Source organism: Nannospalax galili, unplaced genomic scaffold (assembly GCF_000622305.1).
Source record: "Nannospalax galili isolate Female #2095 unplaced genomic scaffold, S.galili_v1.0 scaffold1626, whole genome shotgun sequence".
NCBI classification, from domain to species: Eukaryota; Metazoa; Chordata; class Mammalia; order Rodentia; family Spalacidae; genus Nannospalax; species Nannospalax galili.
In genome coordinates, this window is record NW_008354162.1 from 368,995 (window position 1) to 393,837 (window position 24,843).

The following is a 24,843-nucleotide window of genomic DNA, read 5'->3' on the forward strand; positions in this document are numbered from 1 at the left end:
GTGGAGCCCTGGCTGGGTATACTCACTGACAAAACAGAAGGCAGGACCCTAAAAGGAAGTGCCAGGGAGGGTGAGGAGGGAAGGCTCACACTGTCAGTGGCTCCTCAAGAGTTCAACTCCTTTCTTTGGGGAATCCTTTCCTCAGTTGAGGAACCTTCCCTGGGATCAGCAGCGAACAAGCAGGCCTGGCCCTCTTGGGGGCGAGTGAGATTGCAGGTCTTAAAAAGTGCATAGGGTTGAAAAAACAAGAAAGCCTGCTGTGTTCTTTAAAACAAAAGAACAGATGTGGTCAGACTTGACTAAAGGGACCTGGCTGTTGTTTCCAGATGTTTTCTCTTATGGTACTGCAGATGAAACGCAGTGCCTCACACATGTGGTGCAAGCACCTCAGCTACAGTCCCAAACCCAAGCTTTCACTTTTCAAACTGCTTTACTGAGATATAATTTACATGTAACAGTGTTACCCATTTAAGTGCACAGTCAATAGTTTTGAGTGTTTGACAGAGTTGTGCCACCATCACCAGGATTAAAGCGTAGAATGCCGGGCATGTGTGGCATTCGCCTTTAATCCCAGCACTTGGGAGGCAGAGGCAGGCGGATCTCTGTGAGTTCAAGGCCAGCCAGCCTGGTCTACATAGTGAGTTCCAGGACAGCTGGGGCTACAGGGAGACCCTGTCTCAAAAAAAAAAAAAAAAAAAAAAAGAACTTTTAAACTTTATTTTTATTTACTTTATGTGTATATTGCCTGTATGTGTGTAAGTGTACCCGTGTTGTGCAATGTCTGTGGAGGTCAGATGTTGAGTCCCTTGGAATTGGAATTACAGACAGTTGTTAGCCACCATGTGAGGGCTGGGAATCGAACCCAGGTCCTCCTCAAGAGCAGTCAGTGCTCCCAACCACTGAGCCATCTCTTCAGCCCCTCAAATATAGAGCTTTTCCACCTTTTGCCCCCAAATTCTGCATCTGCCCCTGACCTGTATCTGAGGCAACTACTCCCTTGATTCTGTCTTTACAAGTTCACTTGTTCTGGACATTTCTTCTAAGTCAAATCATAAAATATGTAATCTTTTGTGTCTAGTGGGTTTTAAATAATATTCCAATGTACTAATTTTAAAAAAAAGTCCTTTGAGGGCCTGGAAGTATTTGATCACTTGTCTAGCATGTGTGAGGCTCTGGGTACCATCTCCCAGCAGCACATACTACACACCACACACACACAATCCTGAAAAAACTATCCCTTTTGGGCTAGAGAGAAGGCTCAGTGGTTAAGAGTACTGGCTGCTCTTGCAGAAGACCTGGGTTTGAATTCCAGCATCCACATGGTGGCTAACAACCATCTGTAACTCCAGTTCCAGGGGATAGAATGCCTTTGTCTGACCTCCACAGGCACTGCACAGCACAAGTTTCATACACATAAAATAAAAATAAATCAATAAATTATGTTTACATCTATTGTTCCTCAGAAAGTTGAAAACCTTTATTTTTCTTCCCTCCTTTCCTCTCTACATTGCAAAGCCATTTGAACCTTAGCTGTTGTCCCTAGGTGGGTTTCAACCCTGAAGCCTTGTTTGCAGACCACCTCCAGCCTAAGAGATGCTCTAGACATCCCACTGCCTGGTTGTGGACCACGGGCCCTCAGTTCAGGAATGGAGTGTGGCTTATTGGCAGAACAAGTGTGTCTCGGATGCTCTTTTAACCTTTCAAGCTGCCTCTGGAGACAGGATGCCTTATAGGGAGATGTCTGCTTCGAAGCTAAGTAGATCACCAGCTGACACTAGGATTTATAAGGCTGCACTGAAGCTCTTTTGCAGAAACTTTTATCTCTTCAATCAATAGCACAGGAAAGGATCAAAGGCTATTGGATGATAAAGGAGTCGTTAGGCCTAGACATGTTATTTCTCACAATGTGACTATTTTTTCCTAAGCATGACATTGTTACCATAACTAATTTTCAGGGTAGAACCCAGCCTGTGGGAAGCAGGCCACAGCCCGGTGTGGTCAGAACACTGCTCTAGAGATGCTTCTCCCTCCAGGGGGTGAGGTGGTATGCTGGCTCAGGTGAGGAGCCTCAGCCTGCAGCTGAGCTGCTGCCCCTCATTTCCTCACTCTCTAGTCCTAGAGTCCTTTGAGTTCCTTCAGGCACAGCTTGTCAGTGGCAAGATGGAGATGGCCTGTTTAATGACTAGTGACCCTAGTAACCATGCAAAATGCAGTATCCTGCCTGGCAGAGTGAGCATTCAATAAACAAGAAGCCACTGCCATTCTAGCTTAAAATTCAAGGTTCAAGCCAGGCATTGTGGTGCACTCCTTTAATCCCAGCACTCAGGAGGCAGAGGAGACCCGGCCTCAAAAACACCAATAAAATAAAATAAAATAAAAAATTCAAGGTTCAGAAGATGTAAGGATGCTTACCTGGTATTACAGTCTGAATGCGTCCTCCAAAGTCCATGCCTTGCATTGGAAACTTCTGTTTGTACCAGTGCCAGTAACTGGGCCTCCTTATGAACAAAGTCAGGGCACAATCAGGAGTGGCTTAGTTTTCTTCAGTGGGTTGTGACTGCAAGTTGTGGACAGGGGGATGGCTCGGTGGGTAAAGTGCTTACAGCAAGCATGAGGACTTGAATTCAGATTCCCCACATCTACGTTTAAAAGCTGGGCATGGTGTTGTGGGCCTGTAACTCCAGCACTGGGGGTGTAGCGGGGGTGGAGACAGGTGAATCCCCAGGGAATCCTAGCTCATCCAGCTCTAGAGATCTAGTGAGAGGCCCTGCTTCAAACAAATCGAGTGGCAGAAGATACTCGAAGTCAACATCTCACCTGCACATGTGCACGCACAGATGAACTCACACCCACATCACAAACACACACAAACAGATGCACGTTGGATCCCCTTGCTCTATCATATCATCCTCTTTTTCTTCTGCTTTTCACTTTAGGACACGACACGGAGACTCTCACCAGATACCTGCACCATGCTCTTAGACTTCTAGCCTCCAGAACCATGAGTTGAATAAATTTCTGTCTAGTAAAAATCACCCAGGTTGTGATATTCTGTTATGGCAGCTGAACAGGGAGTAGAACACTTTTCCATGACTTTCAAGGCCAATCTAATAATCTTGAGTATGGAGACACTGGAAATTCCCAATTCTAACTCTCCTTCTCGACAGGATTCCTTCTCAAGCGTACTTGTGTGCTGACAGGAGAAGGTATTAGTTCCCATGAGGAAGAACATCTTTTGCTCCCTCCACCCACATGTCTGAGCCTGGGCTCTAGAGGGGCTCAAAGCCTCCAAGTCATGTTGAAGACACCTGTCACTTCCCACCCACCCAAGAGCTTCTGAGACTATCAGCCCCAACTGTTTCAAGCATTCCTTACACTTTATGATTGCCAAAATAGTCCCACGAATGAGACTCTTGGAATTCTTACACCCAAGTGTAGCACTCTCAAAGTTCGTATCTTGGGAGACTGTTACTGACCCTTCTATGATTTGGCATGCTTCTGAATGTGCCTTTTGGGAATCATCTCATAATAGCCATCCTTGACTTCATCCCAAAATGGTGTTGCTACAGTCTGAACTCATCCTTGTCTTCCAAAGACTCTGAAATGGTTCTAAAAATGAGATTCCCCTCCAAACAATTTCTTGCATTTGAAGGTATTCAAAAGCTTGAACTTAAAAAAAATGATTTTTAATAATGCATATATATGTGTAGGGGTGTGTATGTGTGTGCGCTCTGGTGGCGGTATGTACACATGACTACAGGTGCCCACAGTGGCCAGAAAAGGGCACCAGATACCTTGGAGCTGAAGTAACAAGCTGCCGTGAGCTGGATCCTCTGAAAGACTAATGCATCCTCTTAACTTCTGAGCCACCTCTCTAGCCCTCTGGAGCTCTTAATTGATGTAAAAGTTTAAAAAAAAATCCATTTGGGGGACTGGAGAGATGGCTCAGTAGTTAAGAACACTTGCTGTTTTTCCAGAGGACCTGGGTTTCATTCCCGGTACCCACATGGCAGCTGACAACCATCTGTAACTGTAGCTCCAGGGGATCTGACACCCTCTTCTGGCCTCTGTAGGTACTGCATGCACACAGTACACTTACATACATGCAGGCAATACATGCATACACATAAAATAATAATAATAATAATAATAATAATATATATAATTTGAGACAGGGTCTCCTGTAGCCCCAGCTTTCCTGGGACTCACTATGTAGACGAGGCTGGCCTTGAACTCACAGAGATCTGCCTGCCTCTGCCTCCCAAGTGCTGGGACTACAGGCAAGCACCACCACGCCCGGCAATAATATTTTAAAAAATCCATTTGGCTAATTTTCTTTGCAGTGTTGGGGACTGAACTCTTGTGCATGCTAGGCAAGCACTTTACCACTGGGCCACCTCCAGTCCTAGAACTTTCGAACTGTCTCCTTGAGGAAGCCTTTGTAATTACCACACAAAACATGGAAGTCACAAAATAAGACAAATTTGTATTAAAATACAAACTTGAAGCTGGCGTGGTGGCGCACGCCTGTAGTCCCAGCACTTGGGAGGCAGAGGCAGGCAGATCTCTGTGAGTTCAAGGCCAGCCTGGTCTACATAGTGAGTTCCAGGACAGCTGGAGCTACAGGGAGACCCTGCTTCAAAAAGACAAAACAAAACAAAACAACAACCCCCCGCCAAAAACAAAAAACAAACTTGATCAGTTTAAGTAAAATAGTAACACTATTCATTAAAAAGACACCATAAAGGGCTGGAGAGGTGGCTCAGTGGTTATGAGCACTTACTGCTCTTCCAGGGGACCTGTACCCACATGGAAGCCAACTATCTATAACTCCTGTTCCAGGGGATTCCATGTCCTCTCTGGCCTCTGTGGGCACTGCATGCAACCTGGTACACTTATATACATGCAGGAAAACCACTCATGCACATTAAATAGATGTTTAAAAAGCCACCATAGGGACTGGAGAGATGACTCAGAGGTTAAGAGCACTGGCTGCTCTTGCAGAGAACCCAGGTTTGGTTCTCAGCACCCACATGGTGGCTAACGACCATCCATTATTCCAGTTCCAGGGGATGACACACCCTCTTCTGACCTCCATGGGCAGTGTGCAACACAGGTGCACTTACATACACGCAGGCAATACACTCATACACATTAAAAAAAAACTTACCGTGAACAAAGTCAAAAAGGAGTGGAGAAAAAAAATTGAAAACAACCTATCACAATGAGCTGATCTCCTTAATAAAGATAATCCCCAAATCAGTAGAAAACGACCAGTCTTACTGAAAAACTGGGATATGAACACGTTTCACAGGAAACACAACTGGTTCTTAGACACATAAGGTAAATCAGAGGAATCATCAGTCACCAGTTGGTTTTTTTTTTCCTTTCTCTTTTTGAGACAGGGTCTCCCAGTAGCCCTAGCTGTCCTGGAACTCACTATGTAGACCAGGCTGGCCTTGCACTCACAGAGATCCTCCTGCTTCTGCCTCCCAAGTGCTGAGATTAAAGGCATGTGCCACCATGCCTGGCACCAGTTGGTTTTTTAAAAATTTTTATGAGTGTATTGTCTGCATGTAAGTGCACTCATGTCATGCAATGCCCTTGGAGGTCAGAAGACAGCACTGAATTCCTGTGGAACTGGAGTTAATAGTTTTTAGCTGCCAGGTGGGTGCTGGGGATCAAACCTGGGTCCTGTTTCAAGCATTCCTTATACTTTATGATTGCCAAATTAGTCCTGAAGAGACTAATGAGACTCTTGGAATTCTCACACCCAAGTGTAGTGCTCTCAAAGTTCATATCCTGGGAGATTTACTGACCCTTCCATTATGACCAGCATGCTTCTCTGCATGAGCAGTCAGTGCTCTTAACTAAGCCATCTCTCCAACCCCTTTGTTTTGAGACAGGGTCCTCCTGTGGCCCCAGCTGGCCTTGAACTCACAAAGATCTGTCTGCTTCTGCCTCCCAAGTGCTGGGATTAAAGGCATGCACCACCACACTCAGCTTTAGTCACCAGTTTTTAATCAGATGGCAAACATCAAACCTTTGGACCATGCTGTTGAGGGAAGCCAGCATTTACCGGTGGGATGAAGAAACTGGCAATGTCTACTATAATCTAAAATGCTCATGTCCTTGACTGGACAGTGTCAGGATAGATGGCTCACATGCATGGACAGGTAATTAGAACTGACAACCTAAGGTCCTATCACCTCAGTGTGGAAGCACCATGGACTGAGGCACTAAGGTGCCATGACATGCAGCTGAGGTGCCTGTCATTTCAAGTGGGACAGAACAGCACAGGGCTCATGGTGGGAGGTGTGAGGGTCTATCAGGCAGAACCATCGAGGTACACAGGAGCACACATCTTTGGGAGAGCAAACCAGTCTGCTTTTACAATAGGCCACAGTGTGATGTAGCTATTTTTAAAAAAACAAGTCAGCTTTATTATCACAAAAGATACTGAGTGAAGTGACTTGCATGTTTTGCTAGGCCTAAAAATATTCCATGACTTATTTGGTATCCTTTTGGGAAACTGTCCAGCTGTTTTTTTTCATAAATGAGATCACTAACCTTTAACTGCAATGAATCCATTTTCACTTTACCTTCCCATAACTTTGATACTTTGCTTCCAGAGGGCTTTAAATATTTAAGCTATTAGATTTAGAAGAGGCAGTGGGGACCCTGCCAAGGAGTGGGAGGTACAGTGTGGGAGAGAACAGGTTTTCCAGGCCCTCCTCCTGGCTCTGGTCCTGCTTTATCTTCTCTGGTCCAAGTTATACACTGGCCTTGACTTTTCCCCTAAGGTCTAATTTTGGGGAGACCATCTGGCAGAGAACTGTTGGTTCATTTAGCTCAGGTCCTGGGGTGTCACTCCTGCCTTAGAGTTGGAGTCCCACTGACCACCCTCCCATTCCCTGAGGAATGTCAGGTTTTACTTAGGTTCCCTCCTACCCCTGTATCCTGTGGTGGTCCCACTTGAGTAGTGAGAAGCTATTTGTAATGCTGGCTACAATCTTACAGTTCAGGCTCCACTGCACAGGGACCCAGTTTCTTCAGGGACATATGACTATGGGAAGTTGCTGTAATCATCCCAGGGAAGACCCTCTTGGGGTCACTTAAGGGACTAGGCTCCCCAGAACCCTTACTCCAGCCTTGTGTTTGTTTTTTAGACAGGGTCTCACTATGCAGCACTGGGTGGCCTGGAACTCCCTAGTAGACCAGACTGATAAGAGATCTGCCTGCCTCCAGAGCCTCCCAACTGCTGTAATTCAGCATGTGCCACCACGCCTGGCCTTCCTCATCCCTTTTTGCCTGAAAAACTCTTTCCTCCTCTGCACCAGCCCATTCATGTAGCATTTTCAATATTCACAGCCCAAGGCAGGGGGTCTCAGGGCCAGACCTTGTGAACTCATTATATGCTTGGAGGTTGTGAGCACTTGTGACATGGGTAGGTCCACTGTCCTTTCTCTGGCATGTGACTATGCCAGAACCAAGTCAGATCATTGCGGAGCGCAGAGTAACTTGGAGGTGATGTGCCCAGAACTGTTCCATATCCAGGAATGGGAGGCACTCTGCCTTCAACAAATAGCTGGGACAGGGAGGCCCCTGGCCAGACCCTGAGCCAGCTCAGGCCTCTAGGTGGCCTGCTGCTGCTGCTGAGTGGCTGCCACCACTGGTTGCCCAACTTGAGCAGGTTTTAAATGCTAGTAAACAGGGATCTCAGTTGCTGGGTAGACAGATGCTAGTGACTCACTGAAAGGACTCAAAGGAGAGAAACCCTTGTAAACATTTATTCAGAGCAGAGCATAGGTGGCTCAGCTTATTCTGTGGACTGTACATTCACTGAGGGAACCACAGGGGAATCAGACCACACCTGGGAGGGTGGGTGACCATTGCAGGGAGGGCCATCATGAGACACAGGAGTGTGGCTCCAGTTCTGACCTGCCCCACTCCTATGCAAGAGGCTCATAGCAGTAATACATTCACTGGGACATAGTTATGTCCAGAAAAGGAGCTCACACATGGTTTCAACAAAAGCACTCAACTCAAAGGGCAGTGCTTAGGCACACAGCCCTGAACATTCTCATAGCTCTGTTTATACCCATTGGCTCTGCAAAGTTGAACACTGGGTCTGTGAAGAGTCTTCCCACTTTCTTCCTACTCAGTGTCACCCCATCAGTTTACCCCATACCACTCAAGGATGGGAAAGCAGACCTCTGGGTGACCTTAAAAGTCCACCTGAGGAAAAGAAGGACAAGCTCAGGAGGTACTATCCCGGAGGCTGTACTGTAGCTAGGGTGGCCTGTGCAACCTTCCACAACTCTGAGGAAGGCACAGGGAACAACAGGAGCTAGGGGACAAAACAAGACTCATGTCACATATGTAAAAGCCACAACCCTGCAGATGGAGGGAATTGAGACAGGGTTGTGTCCCTTCATCAGCATGTGCCCTGGATCCTGCCTGCTCCCTGTCCACTTAGAGGCAAGGCAAGGAAATGGCCTCAGGCTAGGCAGCATTGCCTGCCCTGGCCCTGGCCCTGGCCCTGCCCCAGTGAGCATGGTGCAGCAGGGCTAGTGCAGGGGCCAGGTCCCAAGCAAGTCGATAGGAGTGCCACTGAAGGTACAGAGGAGGGTCTCAGCCAGCTGCAGGCTCAAGGATGGAGTCATGTCCAGGCCAGAGGGGTCCACAGAGTTGGAAGCCTGGGGACCCTGGGGATGCTGGCTAGGGTGTGGACTGGGGCTTAGTTACTACAAGGCAGGAATCTTCTGTCTCTTCAGGGAGTCGATATAATGAAAAATGGCTCCCAGAGCCCAGCTGGTCTCGACATTGTCAATTTTCCGAGTCAGCTTTAAAAGATAAAGGGAAGGGGAAGAGAAGATCATCACCCGAACTGTAAAGGCTGGGTGGTGTCTGTGGAGGAAGCAGCTGGCTCAAGAGGCTAGAAATAGCTCTGAGCTGTTTCTTAGAAGCCAAGGATGAGAGCAGGAGATGAAATCCCAATAGTAAGGTCAGCAGTTCCCAGCACCCCACCCCACAAGTGGAATGTGGCATCCAAGAGGCAATGCTTACCTTCAGTACTTTGTCCTTGGGAAAACCAAACTCATGGAGCAGCAGGCTGATGTAGGTGAGGTCCATGCAAGCAAAGGGGCTGCTAGGCGGCCGTGTCTCCAGGGTGCGGCACACTTGCGGGGGGGAGATGCCCATTCCCAGTCAGGTTCTAGATGGTCTCTCTAGGAGGGGGAAGTGACCCTGGCCACACCCTCTGTTAGATACACCTTACTCCTTATTCTTGATTTAACATCAAACTGCAGCTAGGCCACCCCACAGGCAGGCAATGAAGCAAATCCCTACCTCCACTGGGCCTGGACGCCAGAACAAAGAGGGCTTGCATGCCTTGTCTTAGGGTAACAATGGAAAGCACCCCCTCCCAGGTCACGTCTCTGCATCTGAGACCTTTGATACTTTCCAGGTGTCAACATACCTAGAATTCAGGCTTTCCAAGACATGAAAATGTGTGTGTGAATGCCCCTGTGCATTGGCATGTAGGACAGAGGAAAATATCAGATGTCCCGCTGTATCACTCTCTGCCTTATTTCCTTGAGACAGGGTTTCTCACTTGAACCCTAGGGATGGTAGCCAGCAAGCCCCAGTGATCCTCCAGGGCTGGAGTTATAGGCAGGAGATCACATCCAGCTCTTTATGTAGATTCTGGGTATTTGAACTCAGGTCCTCATGCTTGTGCAGCAAGCACTCTTGAACCATCTTCCCCGGCCCCAGAATCTATTCTTGGCAGATGGGGCAATCAGTCTAGATGCCCAATGGCCAGGGAAAAACCGGGAAGGGATAGGAAAGCATACAAATGTCAGGGGAGGGGTGGGAAGAGGGAGAAAGGAGAATTTCCTACAGAGAAATATAGAAAGCTTAACTGTTTTGAACTTCAAATTGAGAGCAGCAACCAAAAGAGCAGGCTACGGACAACATGTTCGTTCCTGGGTGCCAGGGTGGGTGTGACACACAAAGACCGCATAAAGGGCACAGGAGGAGGGGAGGAGCAACTTGGCAAGCTGCTCAGGATGCCAGCTACAACCCTACGGTTCAGACTCTGCTCAAGCAGCCCCTCTGCCCACCTTCTTTTTAAAAAAAGTATTTTATTATTTTTATTTTATGTGTGCAAGTGCATTGTCTCCATGTGTGTAAGTGCACCCGTGTTGTGCCGTGCCCTTAAGAGGTCAGAAAAGGGTGTCAGCCACCATGTGGGTGCTAGGAATTGAATCCAGGTCCTCTGCAAGAGCCTCTAGTGTTCTTAATCACTTAGCCATCTCTCCAGCACCTCCCACCCAAACTTCTTAAGGACAATTTGATCATTATGAAGTTGTTGTGATCATCCCTGCAGAGACCTCCCTTGGGGTAACTTGAGTAGCAGGGAAAAGGTGTCAAGAAAATTGGGGCCAGGGAACTGGTTCCTCAGAGCCCCATGGCAGGCAACGGGACTATGACTTTTCATAGGTGGAACACCTATTGGGATGTTACATATGGGGTTTGGGCCCCTGGTGACCCCAGTACACTCTGCATCCTGCCCGTACACACCTCTTAACATCATCTAGTGGGCAGAATAAGGAACCAAACCTAGTAATTCTGGGCCCTGAGCCTGCCACAATCACTGGGATTTCTGCCACTACATCCCTTTGGCCTGTCACCCAGGCAAGAACAGCACCACTCACCATACTTGGCTGCTATCTCAAAGTCTCCAACCATGAGGCTGCCTCCCTTCTCTGCATCTGTGAGAAAAGACAGACAAGCCAGTCAGCAGGAGCATGGCGGAAGTATGTGATGCCACTGATGCCCAAGGCTGGCACCTGGAGACCCCAGACCAGGAGATCTGCAGCACACACAGAATGCAGATGTGGGCTTCTCCTGGCCCCAGAGAGTTACCCGTACTCTTTGATCCTCTGTGGTCTGACTTTGTTTTTTTGCAGTTCCAGAGATCAAATCCAGGGCTTCACACATGCTGGACAAGCATTCTACCAGAGCCACCCTCCAGTCCTGACTATAGTGTCAGAGGTGGAACAATTTAGGGTGGGCAGGTGTCTCTGAAGGATCACACAGGACAGGTGGCCACACAGGACAGGTGGCCACACAGGACAGGTGGCCAAAGAGGATCACCTTATCTTGCTATATCCCGTGAGGCACCTCACCAGGATCTCTAGGTCCCCCCAAATTAAGTAAGCTCATGAAATCAGGAAAAGTGGAAGTGCAGAAGTGAAGAAGCCTCCTGAGCTGGCTCTGAGCTCATCAGCAGGATTCTAGGTCAGTTTCCCAACTGGGAAAAAGAAGAGTGTAACAAAAGAAGCAGCCTGCCGTGCTGAGGAATGAGTGAGCAGAGTTCCCCTGGGCTCTGGACCAGCTGCCCCTGGCTTTGGGGACTCACCAAGTCAGCAAGTGTCACTGTCAGGGGTAGTCTCAGTTTTTCAGAGCTGAGTGTGACCACAACGGATAGTAGGAACCACATTTTTGGACAGCCCTACAATTCCTAAGGAAACCCTAGTGAAGATGGCAGCCTGTGGGTAAGGACAGCCTATGGTAAGTGATGGCCAAGTGACTGGGGTAGTTCTCCTTCCTCAGAGTTACCACATAAGTAGCTGAGGGTACTCAGGAACAGCCAGAGCAAAGAGCCCCACAGAATTGGCCCAAAAGTGGGGCCCCTGGCAGGCTGCCTGGCCAAGTAGAGGTGTAAGGGGTTCTGTGCTGTAATGTTCACAGCTTTGGTGCAGTCACACAGATGAGTGTCCCCCTACTTCCTGCAGTTGAGTTCTGGGGCCAGAAGGCTAAGCTGTTTTGAGACAGGCTACCTTCTGCCTTAGTCACCCACTCCTGCCTGGCTCCTTCTGTAACTGGCCTGGAGCTAGGTATATGTTGTGGGAGTCTCCCATCCCAGATACCACTGGTTTCTTCAGAGGTTGTTAAAGCATAATTAGCATTCTCATTCTCACTACAGGCAATGCATCCTGACAGTCTCCATTTATTTCATTAAAAGGTAATTTTGCATCCCTCTCAATCTGGCCACTACCAGCCTTAGAAAAACTCCAGTGCCTCACCTTACCTGTGCCCTGCTCTGGCTCCTTGGGTAGAGGAGGACTGGCCAGAGTGAGTCATTTGTTGAAGGTCTAACCTCTTCCTCAGAAGGAAAGCATGTGGCTACCCATCCCACAGTGACTCCTGAGCTGGGGACACAGGTCAGGGCCAGGCAGTAAAATACAGTGAATTAGCGTGGGCCAAGCCCTACCATTTAACAAGATCTATACTAGCAGCAAGTACTTTCCATTTCATTAACTGGCTCAAGGGGACTAACTTTCCTATGATAAGGGGGCTTAGCACTTCCTGCCCCTTCACCGCCCAGCCTCCTAAGCCCACTTCCTTCACCCAGGCCAACACCATCATTGGCTGGCACAGTCCCTCTGCCTGGATGGGCCTGGCCTTTACCTATGAGGCCGAAGCTGGCTGCAAGATCATAGTAGTAGGAAAAAGCATAGAAGTCCACGTGCTGCACCTCTTCTGTCCTGTGCACTTTATTTCGGAGAATTTCTGACACTCTGCTGGCACACAGCTCATGGAGGCCCACTGTGGGAGGCAAGGAAGAATACATAGCTAGCATGAGCAAGCCAAGACACATGGGCCACGTGGCTCCCAGGAGGCCTTCCTCGGAGACTTGAGACCCTGACCTGGACGGCAGAGTGAGGTGGGACTAGAAACCCCTGCAGACCCCACCCTAAGTTGTGGGTTGTTTACTGAGTGTGACAAGAGCAAACTCAGGAACCAGAGCACTGCTGTCCAGGTCAACAGGGAAAGAAGCCTCCAGGCACGAAGAGGCTGGGGAGTGCAGCCCTTGCTGAGGGGGACCCCATATCCAGGCAATGAGTGGAATGTCATGTGGTCCTGTGTGGCCCTCCACACCCAGGATATGGGCGCTGCTCACTCCACACTCACCCTCGACAGCCTGCATGACCTACACTTTCCCTACTTCACAGACCAGGAAGCAGCCCTGGGCCACCTGTCAGACTCACATAGCTACCAGGTAGAAAACCCAGAAGTTAATGGACTTTGGAACTCATCCAACTGTTATGGCCATCCAAGGAGCACCTTAATGCCCCATGCCTTGGCCTGGCTTCAACTAGTCTCCTCATCCTTCCCAATGTTCCCCATGGGCCAGAGTCATACCATTGGCTCTCAGCCCTCATTTCCTCCCTCTATCCCTGCTCAGACTAGCCACACCACCTCCTTGTTCAATAATGCCTCAGGCCTTTTACATACTGCTTCCCTGGCCAGAAGAATAGTGTTGAGGATCTGCGCAGCTTGTTCAGACCCCTTCACACCTTGGCTCAAATCTACACAGGTCTTTCTTGGCTACCTGGCTAACACTGCAATCACTCCCTCCACATTCATTCCTACTCATTTTCCCTTCCAAGTTCTTTCTCATATTTTACCATCTGACTCTTCCCACTAGAGCCATGTTGTTGTCCTCCTGAGTGCCCCAAGCTGGTGGCAAGACACGACTGCCCATGTGCAAATTGACAGCTGAACCAGACTGACCACAGAACCACCAGAGTGGATATGCTGCATGTAGGGCGTTCGACCTGGAACAATATTCCAGTTTTTCTCCTAGGTAAAACCCAAAGGACCCAGCAATGAAGACTAGGGTAAGGGCCTGCGACAGAATGGCAGGGACTGTGTGCCCTGAGTTGGTAGCATGAAGCAGCTTCCATTTCTCTCTGCACAGAACTGGGCAGAGCAGAGCTTTGGGGCCAGGAGCCCAGATGTGGCCATTTGTCTCAGGCCCCACATGTCCAGGTCCTTTCTCACTGCAGGTTTTTCAGGAAACTGGGCTTTCTGGACAGCAGTATTTGGTGGTGACAGACAAAGGGACTTTGTGCAGAGATTGGCAGAAGGAGGTAGCCAGAGGAGGCCCCAGCTCTCTGACAAAGGCCTACCAAACCTTGCCAGAGCTTGGTAGCCGTGCTTCAAGGCAAAGTATGGGCTTGTCTGTGTTGGTGTCTGCCTCTCAGAGTATTTGGAAAAGGCACAGGAGGACGTGGGCTACCTCCTCACCCTACTCACCCTCATGAACCTGGACAGCAATGCCACCTACCTGCTTTCTGTCCTAAAATTCTGTAGGTGACCTCAGCATGCTCCCATTCTCCTCTGAACCCAGGAGACAGACAGGGGCTGATCAATTCCTTGCCACCCTCAGCTGAAATAAAGAGATGAGCATGAAGGTAAGAAGGAAGTCATGCTATGTCTTGCTATCAGAGAGGGCCTGGAGGAACTGAGTGGGGAACCCAGCAGAGATTACTGCCGGCTGCAACAGGGTGTTGGGGTGATCCAGGGACCTACCTCCTGGGAGGTCAGTTGGAATAGAAAAGCCATACTCGGTCACAGAGCTGACCACCAATCTCACCCGAAACATGACTGTGGCCATGGTGATGTGTAGCCTGTGTCTCCTGGGTATCTGGGGTTCCAGGCACTGGGCCAAGTGCTATTAGGTCAGTTATCAAAATGGCCATTTGGAGGAGGTTGTCACGAGCCAATTTTACAAATGACTGAGGCCAAGAGTAACCGGCAGGTTAGTGGAAGGGCAAGGACAAGTGCCATTAGATGCTAGCATTCCACAAACAATCTGTACTCCATACCATGAAAGTCAGGTTCACAACTGTTACACTAAGTGAAGTAACACAGACTTATAAAAATAAACGATGTCTGTTCTCCTTCATGTGTGGCTCCTAGCACCAAATCCTTTTAAATTCTAGGTCCTTTTAATAAGATGATGATATACAGCAGACCCTTCTGCATGAAATAACTACCATCATCACAACTTCGGCAGAGCCTGATTGCTAAACATAGTCACAATTGGGCTTATTGATGGTTGTGCTCATTCATTAAAGGAGTGCCAAGCAGGGTCATTTGACCCTCACCTGAGTATCCAGCCACTCTTTCCAGCTACTCTTCCCAGCCAACTAGTGCAGCCTTAGAAGACAAAAGAAAAATGAGGAAGAACCCAAGAGAGGGATGCTTTTGGAAGCCCTTGTCAAGAAACTCCAATGGACTCTCATATGAACATTTGAAAATTGCCCTGTTCTGACTTTTTCTAGTTCCCTGTCTAGAACTTGTAATGCTAATTACTCTTGCCTTTACTTCTCCTTCACATCTCCCATTCATGATTCAAGGACTTTCTTCTACCCTTACAGACAAAAGTTACGCAATTTGGGAGTCTAAATTTAGATAGACCCACTGAAGGGGTACTCCAGTTGCCTCGCCCTGCATCCCTGTTCAGCATGGATTAGAAGCCAGAGTGGTCTGCATCTATTGGCAATTTGGGTAACCCTTTCAGAGGATGGCATGATAAGACTAGGAGGTAGGAATTGGCTAGACAGTTAGGGCAAAAAGACCCCAAAGAAATGTAGCCAGTTTCTTGGCTAAAAGTCAAAATGTCCTTGGGCCTGTTAGCAACATACTCTGTTCCAAGGCCAAAAAATGTCAAAAGTATTTTGGAGCTTGTATCTAATCCTTAAAAGATTTTAGGGTTACCTCTTCAGAGGTTACCTCTTCAGAAGGGGGGAATGTTGGAGGGGAGGGAGTGCACATGGATTTGATCAAAACACCTTATATACATGTATGAAATTCTCAATAAAGTTTTTGTAAAAATTAAGGAAAAAAAAAGAAAAAAAATTATCAACAATAAATTTATAAGTGATGCCAAAAAAAAAGAAAGGAAGAAAAAAAGAAAGTCAGGTTTACATTTAGCAAGGGAAACTGTAATTGGTGTAGAGAGCTGACCTACCCCTCTCTACTCCTCACTGATAGCAGGCTGCCCCTCCAGGGGAGGGCCTTGCCCCTTCTGAGATTCTGGCCTGTATATGAGTAGTGGCAACCACTGTAGGCCAGTCCTCCTGCTTCAGTGATCCAGAAAGCAACAAAGGCAACTGCTGAGGGTGAAGCTATGTGGAAAGCCAGAGCACAGAACGATAGCACCACCAGCCACATGACACCCTGGACATAGGGGAGTTACCACCCAGTGGTTCTCTATGGAGTTGTGAGGCACAATGATGGAATGATTGCCACTTGCTGCTTTTCTTTCTGTGGTGTTGGGGATAGAACCTAGGGCCTCGCACATGCTAGGGAAGTACTCTACCACCGAGCCCCATCCAGCCACACAATCTGCTGTTTACCATCCTATCTGGACTGATATGTTATACTACAGATGGGAGACCCTTGCCTGTTGAGCAGGAAGAGAATGGAGGAGGCCAGGCAGGCAGGCACTGTACAGCCAACCCCCTAGAGAAAAGAACTGTCTTCTCTTTGTTGGCAGCAGGTGTTTCTGACTCTGATTGTGGGCTACAGGCGTTTCTGAGATATGGAAATACTTCAGAGCGACAATTCAGGAGATACCACTGTAAAGATACATAGAAACTGGAATAGAATATGTACAAGAAAAAAACTCAGCTGAACATCTCTAATGCCGCAGAGCAACCAGCCCTTGAAGGGTGGACAGGAGGACTGGGCAGTGGAGGAAGTAAAGGATAGACTGTGTCAGGAAACATGAACAGGCTCTGGGTGCATGGCCAACAGGAAAGACAGGTGATGTCAGTCTCCGGACAGGGACCTACTCCAATAAGGGCTGGTATGATCCCTAAAGTCTCCTGAGAGTGCATGGCAGGGTCTCAAGGCCACTTGGAAGGAGTATGGAGGGCCTGGGGTGAGGCATGCATTCTTATGACCTGATCAGACACAGGTTTCTTCTCAGACATCACACCTGTGAGGAAGGGCCAAGCCTGTTAGGATCTTTTACAGAGCAGAAATGATGGCAGGATGTTCTCACAGGCTGGAATCTCTTGAGACAGGAATTTCTCCTGATGACAACAGCCCCAGCACCACCTCCTCAAGCTCCTTCTGTACTGTCTAAAAGGCAGGCTGCGCCTTTAAACTGCTAAAACAAGTTGTAGTGGTGTGGATAAGCATCCCACTTTTGCTAGGTGTTGAAGGCCTGGCACCAGCCTTTAGAGCTACTGGGAGTTGGTAGACCCTGTAGGAGCTGGGGCCTGATGGGAGGATGCTAGGCTACTGGAGCATTTCCTTGAAGGGATGTTGGGACCTGATGCCACGAACTGAGCAGCATCCTCTGCCACATGCCCCCATTGTGATGCTCTGCTTCACCACAGGCCCACAGACAAAAACAACCATGAACTGAAACCTCCAAAACCATGAGCCAAAACAAACCTTTCTTCTCTATAAGTCATTTATCTCAGGCAGAAGGCTGACATACAAGTTGACATGGTTCATAAATGATTTCTCACATCTCTTTTTGAAAAGATAATTTAGTATTAGCTAGGTAAAATAAGCCAGTCATAAAAGAATAATGTGTCAACACATGCCTATGTATTATGTGGTATGTAGGCTCACATTCATTTGAGACATTATAGGGATGGTGGTTATCAGGTTGATGGGACAGAGGGAGGAGCTGGTATCTAATATGGACAGTTCTACTTTAAGATGAAAAACTTCTAGAAATGGATTGTGGTGATATATGCACAGCACCATGTTTGTACTTAATGCTGCTGAACTGGGCATTTAAACAGTAAGTATTGTGTTGTATGCATTATGTCATAACACTAAGGAATTTAAAGAGCAAGAAAAAAAAAGAAAAGATAACTTAGAAGAACATGCAGAGGTAAAACACACCCCACCCCCTCCATGTCATCACAGCAGCTGTGACAGGATCTGGGCCTATCCCACCTGGGCCAGCAGCAGCCCTGCACTGTGCTAGGTGGCTTGGCTGGTGTGCTGCTGTGTGGTAGAGGGGTAGGGGGCACTCCTCACTTCCATTGAGGGTGTGGGCAGAATCTTGAGCAAATGTTCCACTCACCAGGTTTACCCTCCACGCCACCCAAGATCGCCAGTCGTGCTGACATCAGTCCCAGCCCCAGGTAGCTGTGGAGACAAAGCCCAGTAAGGCTGGACCACACATGTACCTGCCTGGGCCCAACATGAATAAGAAATACAGAGGCTTTCCTCCTCCTTCTATAAGCCTCTTGCTAAGTCTTGAGCACTAATTAATTAAACCAATGAGGACCTGTCCTGAGCTCATGTGGACACGACAAGAAGAATCTACTGCAAGTGTCATGAGGCAAGAGGGTGGTCACCTCTTGCCTTTTGCAAATTTCCCCCAAAGCAGAACAGAACAGAATAAACACAAAAGAAGAATGTGATTTCACAGTAAATTTAAAAGTGAGGCATGTAGCTGGGTGTGGAGGCACATGCCTTTAATACTAGTACTCTGGAAGCAGAGGCAGTCAAGGTTAGCCTAGTCTACACAGTAAGATCCAGGCCAGCTGGGGCTGTAGGGAAAGCCTGTCTCAAAAAGACCAAAAAAAAGGAGGCATGCAGGATGAGTAGGGGAGGGAGGACAAGGAGGGCCTGGGCAGCCTCTCAGTGTGAGGAACTCTTGAGATCTGGCATCTACATGGGGAATGGGTCCCACCATGGGGTAGGAATGGGAATTATGCCCGTCCTATGTATGCCTAGTTGAACTGCCAGCCCCTGTTCCCCAGGAAAACCAACCTGTAGGAATATAGTTTGTAGGTCCTGTTAAACATCTGCAGCGCTGTCAGATGGCCAGGTGGCGAGGCATGTAAGGTACCCTGGGGAGGAACATCAGATTACTGTTTGTCTTTCCAGAAGACCATACATCCTCCCTGGAGTCATTTGGGAGAACCAGGTCAGCCAGTGAGCTTTTCATTAAGTCCTTGGCTATAATACACTGAGGAGCAAGCAGTAAAAAAAACAATCTAGAGTGTTTTCCCTTAGGACCCTCATCCCCCTACCTCCATTAGTGATCAAACCCATGGCTTTAGGCACTCTACCACCGAGCTACATCCACAGCATTTATTATTCTGAGACAGGGGCTTGCTAAGTTGTCCAGGATGGCCTTGAACTCACAATCCTCCTGTCTCAGCTTCCCCAGTGCTGGAATTACAGATGTATATCATCAGACCAGCTGCATTTTGCCCTTTCTGACAAATTTGGCTCAACTAGATGATTCAGAGATCAGTATATTTAAGTGCTCTAGTCCACTTAAGACGTAATAGTTAAGAAAAGGTGTGAATGAGGAAGGTGTTAAAAAATAGGAGGTGGCATTACCTGGAAGAGCTTTTGTCTCCTTTAGAACACTCAGGTTGAAGAAGGTTGACCCCTCTTCCACCTGTGAGTCAGCCTACATACTGCCCACTCTTGTTTTAACTTTGCAGGGGATGGGTGTCTGGATTCAGCCCAGGTGTTCTAGTTATCTCCTCATTTCACCCCACCAAAGAGTGGATTTCTACTTTGGTTTTTAATGGGTGGAGTGCCTTCCAGTGGCCAAGGGGCCGCCTATGAGTGGCTGGCTGCCCACCCCCACCCCCACCCCCGCACACAAACTCCTGGCAGCACCTGCCCTAGTGAGACAGGCAGGGATGGTTACCTCGACCCGAGGAAGGAAGGTGATCTGAGTGGATCCTCCGCCCAAATCCAGCATGCCCACACTGCTCTTTCCTGGGGTTTTCAAACTGCCTAGATCACAGCAAGTAAAGACACAGCACACTGTCATGTCAGGAAGGAGAGAACACTAGGAAGATCAAAGGTTAAAAGCTGGCCCTTCAGTGCAAAGAAAAACAAGGTAGGGAAGCAGCTGCAGCTACTTAAAAATCTCCACTTAAAGGTATCCAAGAGCCATCACTCCACCAGCTGTAGCTCGGATGCGAAGGAAGACAGGATGACACCGATTGTCTAGAGAACACATGCGCTGCCCTCTCTGCTGGGAAGGCCAGCTTCACCTGCCAGGAGGCATGGACCTCTCTGCTATTCTGACCCAGGCCTTTCCTGCAACACATCCCCTTTGCCTGGCTCCATCTCTGGCTCTGTCCCCGCAAAGCATTTGGCGTAGAGATTCTCAAACTATCCCCTAGTGTTTCTATGTCTTCATAGGGGTGACATCTGCCAGGTAAACCCCTTCTTCCTACACACACCAGACCCACTGCCCTTCTCTAGTGATGGGGCCACACTGAGAACAACCTAAAAGCCTCTCCTCACCACCTGTTTCCAAGGGCAGATGTTTCTGGCAGGAAGTGATCAGCACTCACATCACTGCAGTATTTGAAGCTCTGACTAGGTTTACTGCCTCTCTCAGAAACTAGAGGCCAAAGCCCTGGTGGATGTTGGGCAGGAGCTATGCTGAGAGAAAAGCAGCTAAGGTGGTCACTACTACAAACACATGCAGGCATGGGCTTACTCTGTATGGCCTGCCCAGGAAGATATGCTGCCACTCTAGAAGTCTAGTGTGCCACTGAACCAGCAACACTGAATCTGGGGGTTATGGTAATGGGGCCTCCAGACAGTCTGCTGGGCTCTTCTTTGCCAGGGATGGTGAACAATTAGCCTTTCCCATTCAGTCGACACGCACCTGTCAGGAAGTTGACCGTGATCCATGCAGAAACACCTACAAGAAGAGTAGTACGGGTAACACTTTAATATTAGTCACATGGGCTACCTCTTCTCAGAGTTCAGGGGCATGGTGAGCATGGCTTGCTATTCTCAGCCTCCAGGCCGTCTACAGAGAGAAGCATTACTCACACAAGAATCTAGGGGCTTCTGGCACCACACTTAACCTAGATAGAACACATCACGAAATGCTGTATCTTTTCCAGGACTTCATCACCAGCATCTCTTTTTGGAGGAAGTAGAAAAAGAACCCAAAGTTCCCTCTACCCCCCAGACAAGCTCATTTCTAAGGTCATATTTAAAAATCACTAGCCTCGGGAGGCAGAGGCAGGTGGATCTCTGTGAGTTCGAGGCCAGCCTGGTCTCCATAGTGAATCCAGGACAGCTGGGGCTACAGGGAGACCCTGTCTCAAAAAGACCAAAGTGAAAGATTTATCGTCCTCTTTTAGGGGAGGCCGTCAAAAAAAAAAAAAAAAAAAAAAAAAAAAAAAAAAAAAAAAAAAATCACTAGCCTGTGAGGAATCTCAAGTATCTGTTTTAGAATGAGCATGTGCTGGTTTTTCAAACTAGAGACATCTGGGAAGAGAGAACCTGCACTGAAGAATTTCCTCCATCGGACTGGCCTATGGCCATGTCTGAGGCATTTTCTTAATTGCTAACTGATGTAGGAGGCTCATCCCACCTGCGATGGTATCATCCCTAGGCAGTGGGCCCGGGCTGCGTAACTGAGCAAGTAAGCAGTGTTCTATGGTCTCTGCTTCAGTTTCTGCCTCCAGGTTCCTGCTCTGACCTTCCTTGGTGATAGACTGCCAAGCGTAAGCTGAAATAAAAACTTTCCTCCCCTAAGTTGGTTTTGGTCAGTGTTAATTCACAGCAACAGAAATCAAGCTATGACAGAGCTACACAACTACAATGTCCCCAGCATGGCAGCAACTGGAATTCTCTAAATGTCCTTTAAAAACCAGAAGATGTTTTCAGAGACTTTGTACCAGGTTTGGAGTTGGTCAAGATAAGAATCTGTTTCTAACAAACTGTGGCTGTGACCATAACTGCAGTTAGCTACTCCTGCATCTGACCAGGGAAAGAGCCATCAAGGGGGAGTCCACACACCGTCAGCTCAGAGCCATCTGTCTAACTGGGACATGCAATAATGAGATGATTTTTTTGGCCACTCTACCTTCATCTGTGCCGTTCATGATGGAAACACAGTCGTCACCTACTAGGAAAGGCGATGCCTTAAACACCTCCTTCACCTATATGCAAAGAGAAACATTTCTTAGCCTGGCATGAAGATGCACACTTATAATCCTAGCACTTGGGAAACTGAGAAGGATCTGGAGTTTGAGGTCAGTCTGGTCTACACCCCCAACTCAGGGCTTGGAAAATGACTTCATCTTTAAGAATGCAAGGTCAGAAGTTTCCAAGGGCACTGTGTGTTCAGCAAGCTGTATAGAAGAGTGCTCCACAGTATTGAGGCAAAGCTTATACATTGTTTCAAGCGTCTCTGCTTCTGGAGGGGGTTCCCCAGCTAATCTCCTATGTTAGCTGAGGCATATGTTGCTCTGGGCACCTTGTCTTTGACTGCTGGGAACTGAAGAGTTCTGGGGAAAGTATGGCCTAGGGAGAGCTGGAGTGCACTAAGGCTGCTGGGCCCCCAGACACTGTCTGGCTCTGGGTTGGAAGATGAACGGCAAGAAGCCCTATAAGGCAGGACTTAAACCTGGGACCACTCATGTAGTTTGGGGTTGGGGACTGCTTGAGGGCCATGGGCCTGCAGAGTCAGAGAGGGAAGTGGAGGCAGAGGCCATGAGTAATTGGGTTTCTTTATCCATTTTTTCTCTCTCTCTCTCTCTTTCTCTCTTTTTTTTTTTTTTTTTTTTTTTTTTGGTCTTTTTGAGACAGGGTCTCCCTGTAGCCCCAGCTGACCTAGAACTCGTTATGTAGACCAGGCTGGCCTTGAATTTAGAGATCTGCCTGCCTCTGCCTCCTGAGTGCTGGGATTAAAGGTGTGGGCCACCACACCTGGCTTTCTGTCTCGATTTTCTAAGGAGTCTCAAGACAGAGAGACTTCAGTGCCTCTGGTCACCCCTACCTCCCTTATGTCCCACAATTCTACTCTGAGGGATCTGGCAGGTATACACTGTGCCATCATCTCACAGGTAAATGTCAAGAACAGTATGGAGGTTGTGGAAGATTGTTTTACTAAGAGCATCTTCCTGAACTTGGCAGATGGGAATATTAGAAATGCATTATGAAGGTAAAGATGTAGCCCCAGTATAGAGTGTGAGGTGGCTAGGCTCACTAAGTTCTGAGGAGCACTGGGGTTGAGGAGGAGGCTACTGGGGCTCCTGAGCAGAAACATCTGAGTATCCGACCAAGAGCAGGACAAGGTTGCTATGGAAAACAAGCAAATCAGGCTCAGGCTTAGCTCATACACCTAGGAACACCCTGAAAAAGCATAGACACGCTAGAAGGTTAGTGGCTGTTTTGTTTTGAGACAAAACAGGGTCTCACTATGTAGCTCAGGCTGGCCTCCACTTTAAGATCCTTTTGTTCTGTCTCCCAGGTGCTGAAGTTACAGGTGTGCACCATAATGCTCAGCAGGGCTAGTGTTTTTAGTGACCTGTAGCCACTTTCCACCAATCTCACCTTTTGCAGTAACTTCTGAGCCTTTTCTCCTGGCAGCAGGCGCAAACCAGCTGTGGCCTTGAGGACCAGTGGGGTAGCCTTCCAGAAGTCAAATGGAATGTGTTGCTTAGCAACATCCAGAAGCTCCTGGATCCCCTGTGCACTCTGTGGACATTGTAAAACCAAAGCATGACTGTCATATCCAGAACCCATGGGCCACAGTACTACTGCTGTCCTTTTAGATATATAATAAGCATTTTAAAAAAAAAATCTTTTTGAGACAGGGTCTCTCTATAGCCCCAGCTGGCCTGGAACTCGCTATGTAGACTAGGCTGGCCTTGAACTCACAGAGATCTGCCTGCCTCTGCCTCCTGAGGATTGGGATTAAAGGGGTGTGCCACCACGCCCGGCTACAATAAGCATTTTCTAATTTTTAAAAAAAATGTTTTATTTATTTGTATTTTATGTGTATGCGTGTGTTGCCTGCATGTAGGTAAGTGCACCTGTGTTGTGCAATGCCTGCGGAAGACAGAAGAGGCTGTTGGATCCCCTGGAACTGGAGTTACAGACAGTTGTTAGCTGCCATGTGGGTGCTGGGATCCGAACCTGGGTTTGCAAGAACAATCAGTGTTCTTAACCACTGAGCCATCTCTCCAGTCCTGCATTTTCTAATTTTTTTTTTTTTTGTCTTTTTGAGACAGGGTCTCCCTGTAGCCCCAGCTGTCCTGGAACTTACTATGTAGACCAGGCTGGCTTTGAACTCACAGAGATCCGCCTGACTCTGCCTCCAGAGTGCTGGGATTAAAGGCGTGTACCACCATGCCTAGCCCATCTAATTTTTAAAATTTATTTTTATTTTATGTGTATGAGTGTATTGCCTGCGTGTATGTAAGTGCACCATTATGCAATGCCCACAGAAGTCAGAAGGCGTTGGATCCCCTGGAACTGAGTTATGGATGGTTGTTATCTGCCATGTGGGTGCTAGGAACCAAATCTGGGTCCTCTGCCAGAGCAGTCAGTGCTCTTAACTGCTGAACTATCTCTGTAGCCCCCAGCATTTTCTAATTTTTAAAAAATTAGTGTATACCATATGCACATGACACACCTGTAGAAATCAGAGCCAATTCTTGGAAGTTACTTCCACCTTGAGATAGGGACTCTCTTGTTTTTGCAGCTACATGACTTTCTCCAGGCTAGTTGGCCCACTGCTACAAGCTTTTTTATGTGGGCTCCAGGGATCAAACTCAGGTCGTCCAGCTTCCATGGCTAGTACTTTTGCCATCTCCCCAGCTTTTTTTCTAATTTTCAAAATCAGAAGGCACACTGACTGGCAGTTTGTGGGGACACAGGGACCAGGACATGGAGCAAAGCCCTTAGCACAGGGCTAGAGCCACCAGGCTAAGCCTACTCTTTAGAGTCACTTCTAAGCTTTCTGAGCAATACCTATACACCACCCTGTCACAACACCTACTGGGTGACCTCAGAGGGTTGCAACTTTCTTAGCTATCATGAGGATGTGGAAACCAGCAAATTCTAAGGTCCCTTAAATAACTGAGTAACCTCACTCAGGAGTCAACATCACCTGCCAGAGTGCTAGAAGCATGGCTTGCCATGTCAACTGGGGTAATTGGCAAAGTCTGTTCAAGAAGAAAACTCACATTTTTTTCAACCAGAATTCCTAAGCCACAAATC

The 24,843-nt window shown here is 48.0% G+C and overlaps 1 protein-coding gene across 7 annotated transcripts in view; it reads right to left on the minus strand.

The window, feature by feature from the left end:
• Positions 1–7,774: 7,774 nt before the first annotated feature.
• Entpd6 (ectonucleoside triphosphate diphosphohydrolase 6) overlaps positions 7,775–24,843 on the minus strand; it is a 35,697-nt gene continuing 18,628 nt past the window's right edge. For 3 of the 7 annotated variants that reach the window (XM_008851181.3, XM_029555059.1, XM_029555058.1), the window contains 11 exons: positions 23,173–23,316; positions 21,701–21,776; positions 20,486–20,521; positions 19,508–19,596; positions 18,610–18,689; positions 17,915–17,979; positions 14,144–14,245; positions 12,481–12,618; positions 10,722–10,778; positions 9,070–9,182; positions 7,775–8,846 (listed from right to left, as the gene is read on the minus strand). In XM_008851181.3, coding sequence (XP_008849403.1) covers positions 8,748–8,846; positions 9,070–9,182; positions 10,722–10,778; positions 12,481–12,618; positions 14,144–14,245; positions 17,915–17,979; positions 18,610–18,689; positions 19,508–19,596; positions 20,486–20,521; positions 21,701–21,776; positions 23,173–23,316 — 999 coding nt within the window. In that variant the 3' untranslated portion in view covers positions 7,775–8,747. Of the gene's footprint in view, positions 8,847–9,069; positions 9,231–10,721; positions 10,779–12,480; positions 12,619–14,143; positions 14,246–17,914; positions 17,980–18,609; positions 18,690–19,507; positions 19,597–20,485; positions 20,522–21,700; positions 21,777–23,172; positions 23,317–24,843 lie in introns of those variants that run through there. The other 4 variants (XR_003846804.1, XM_029555060.1, XR_003846805.1 and 1 more) reach the window with 4 other exon arrangements.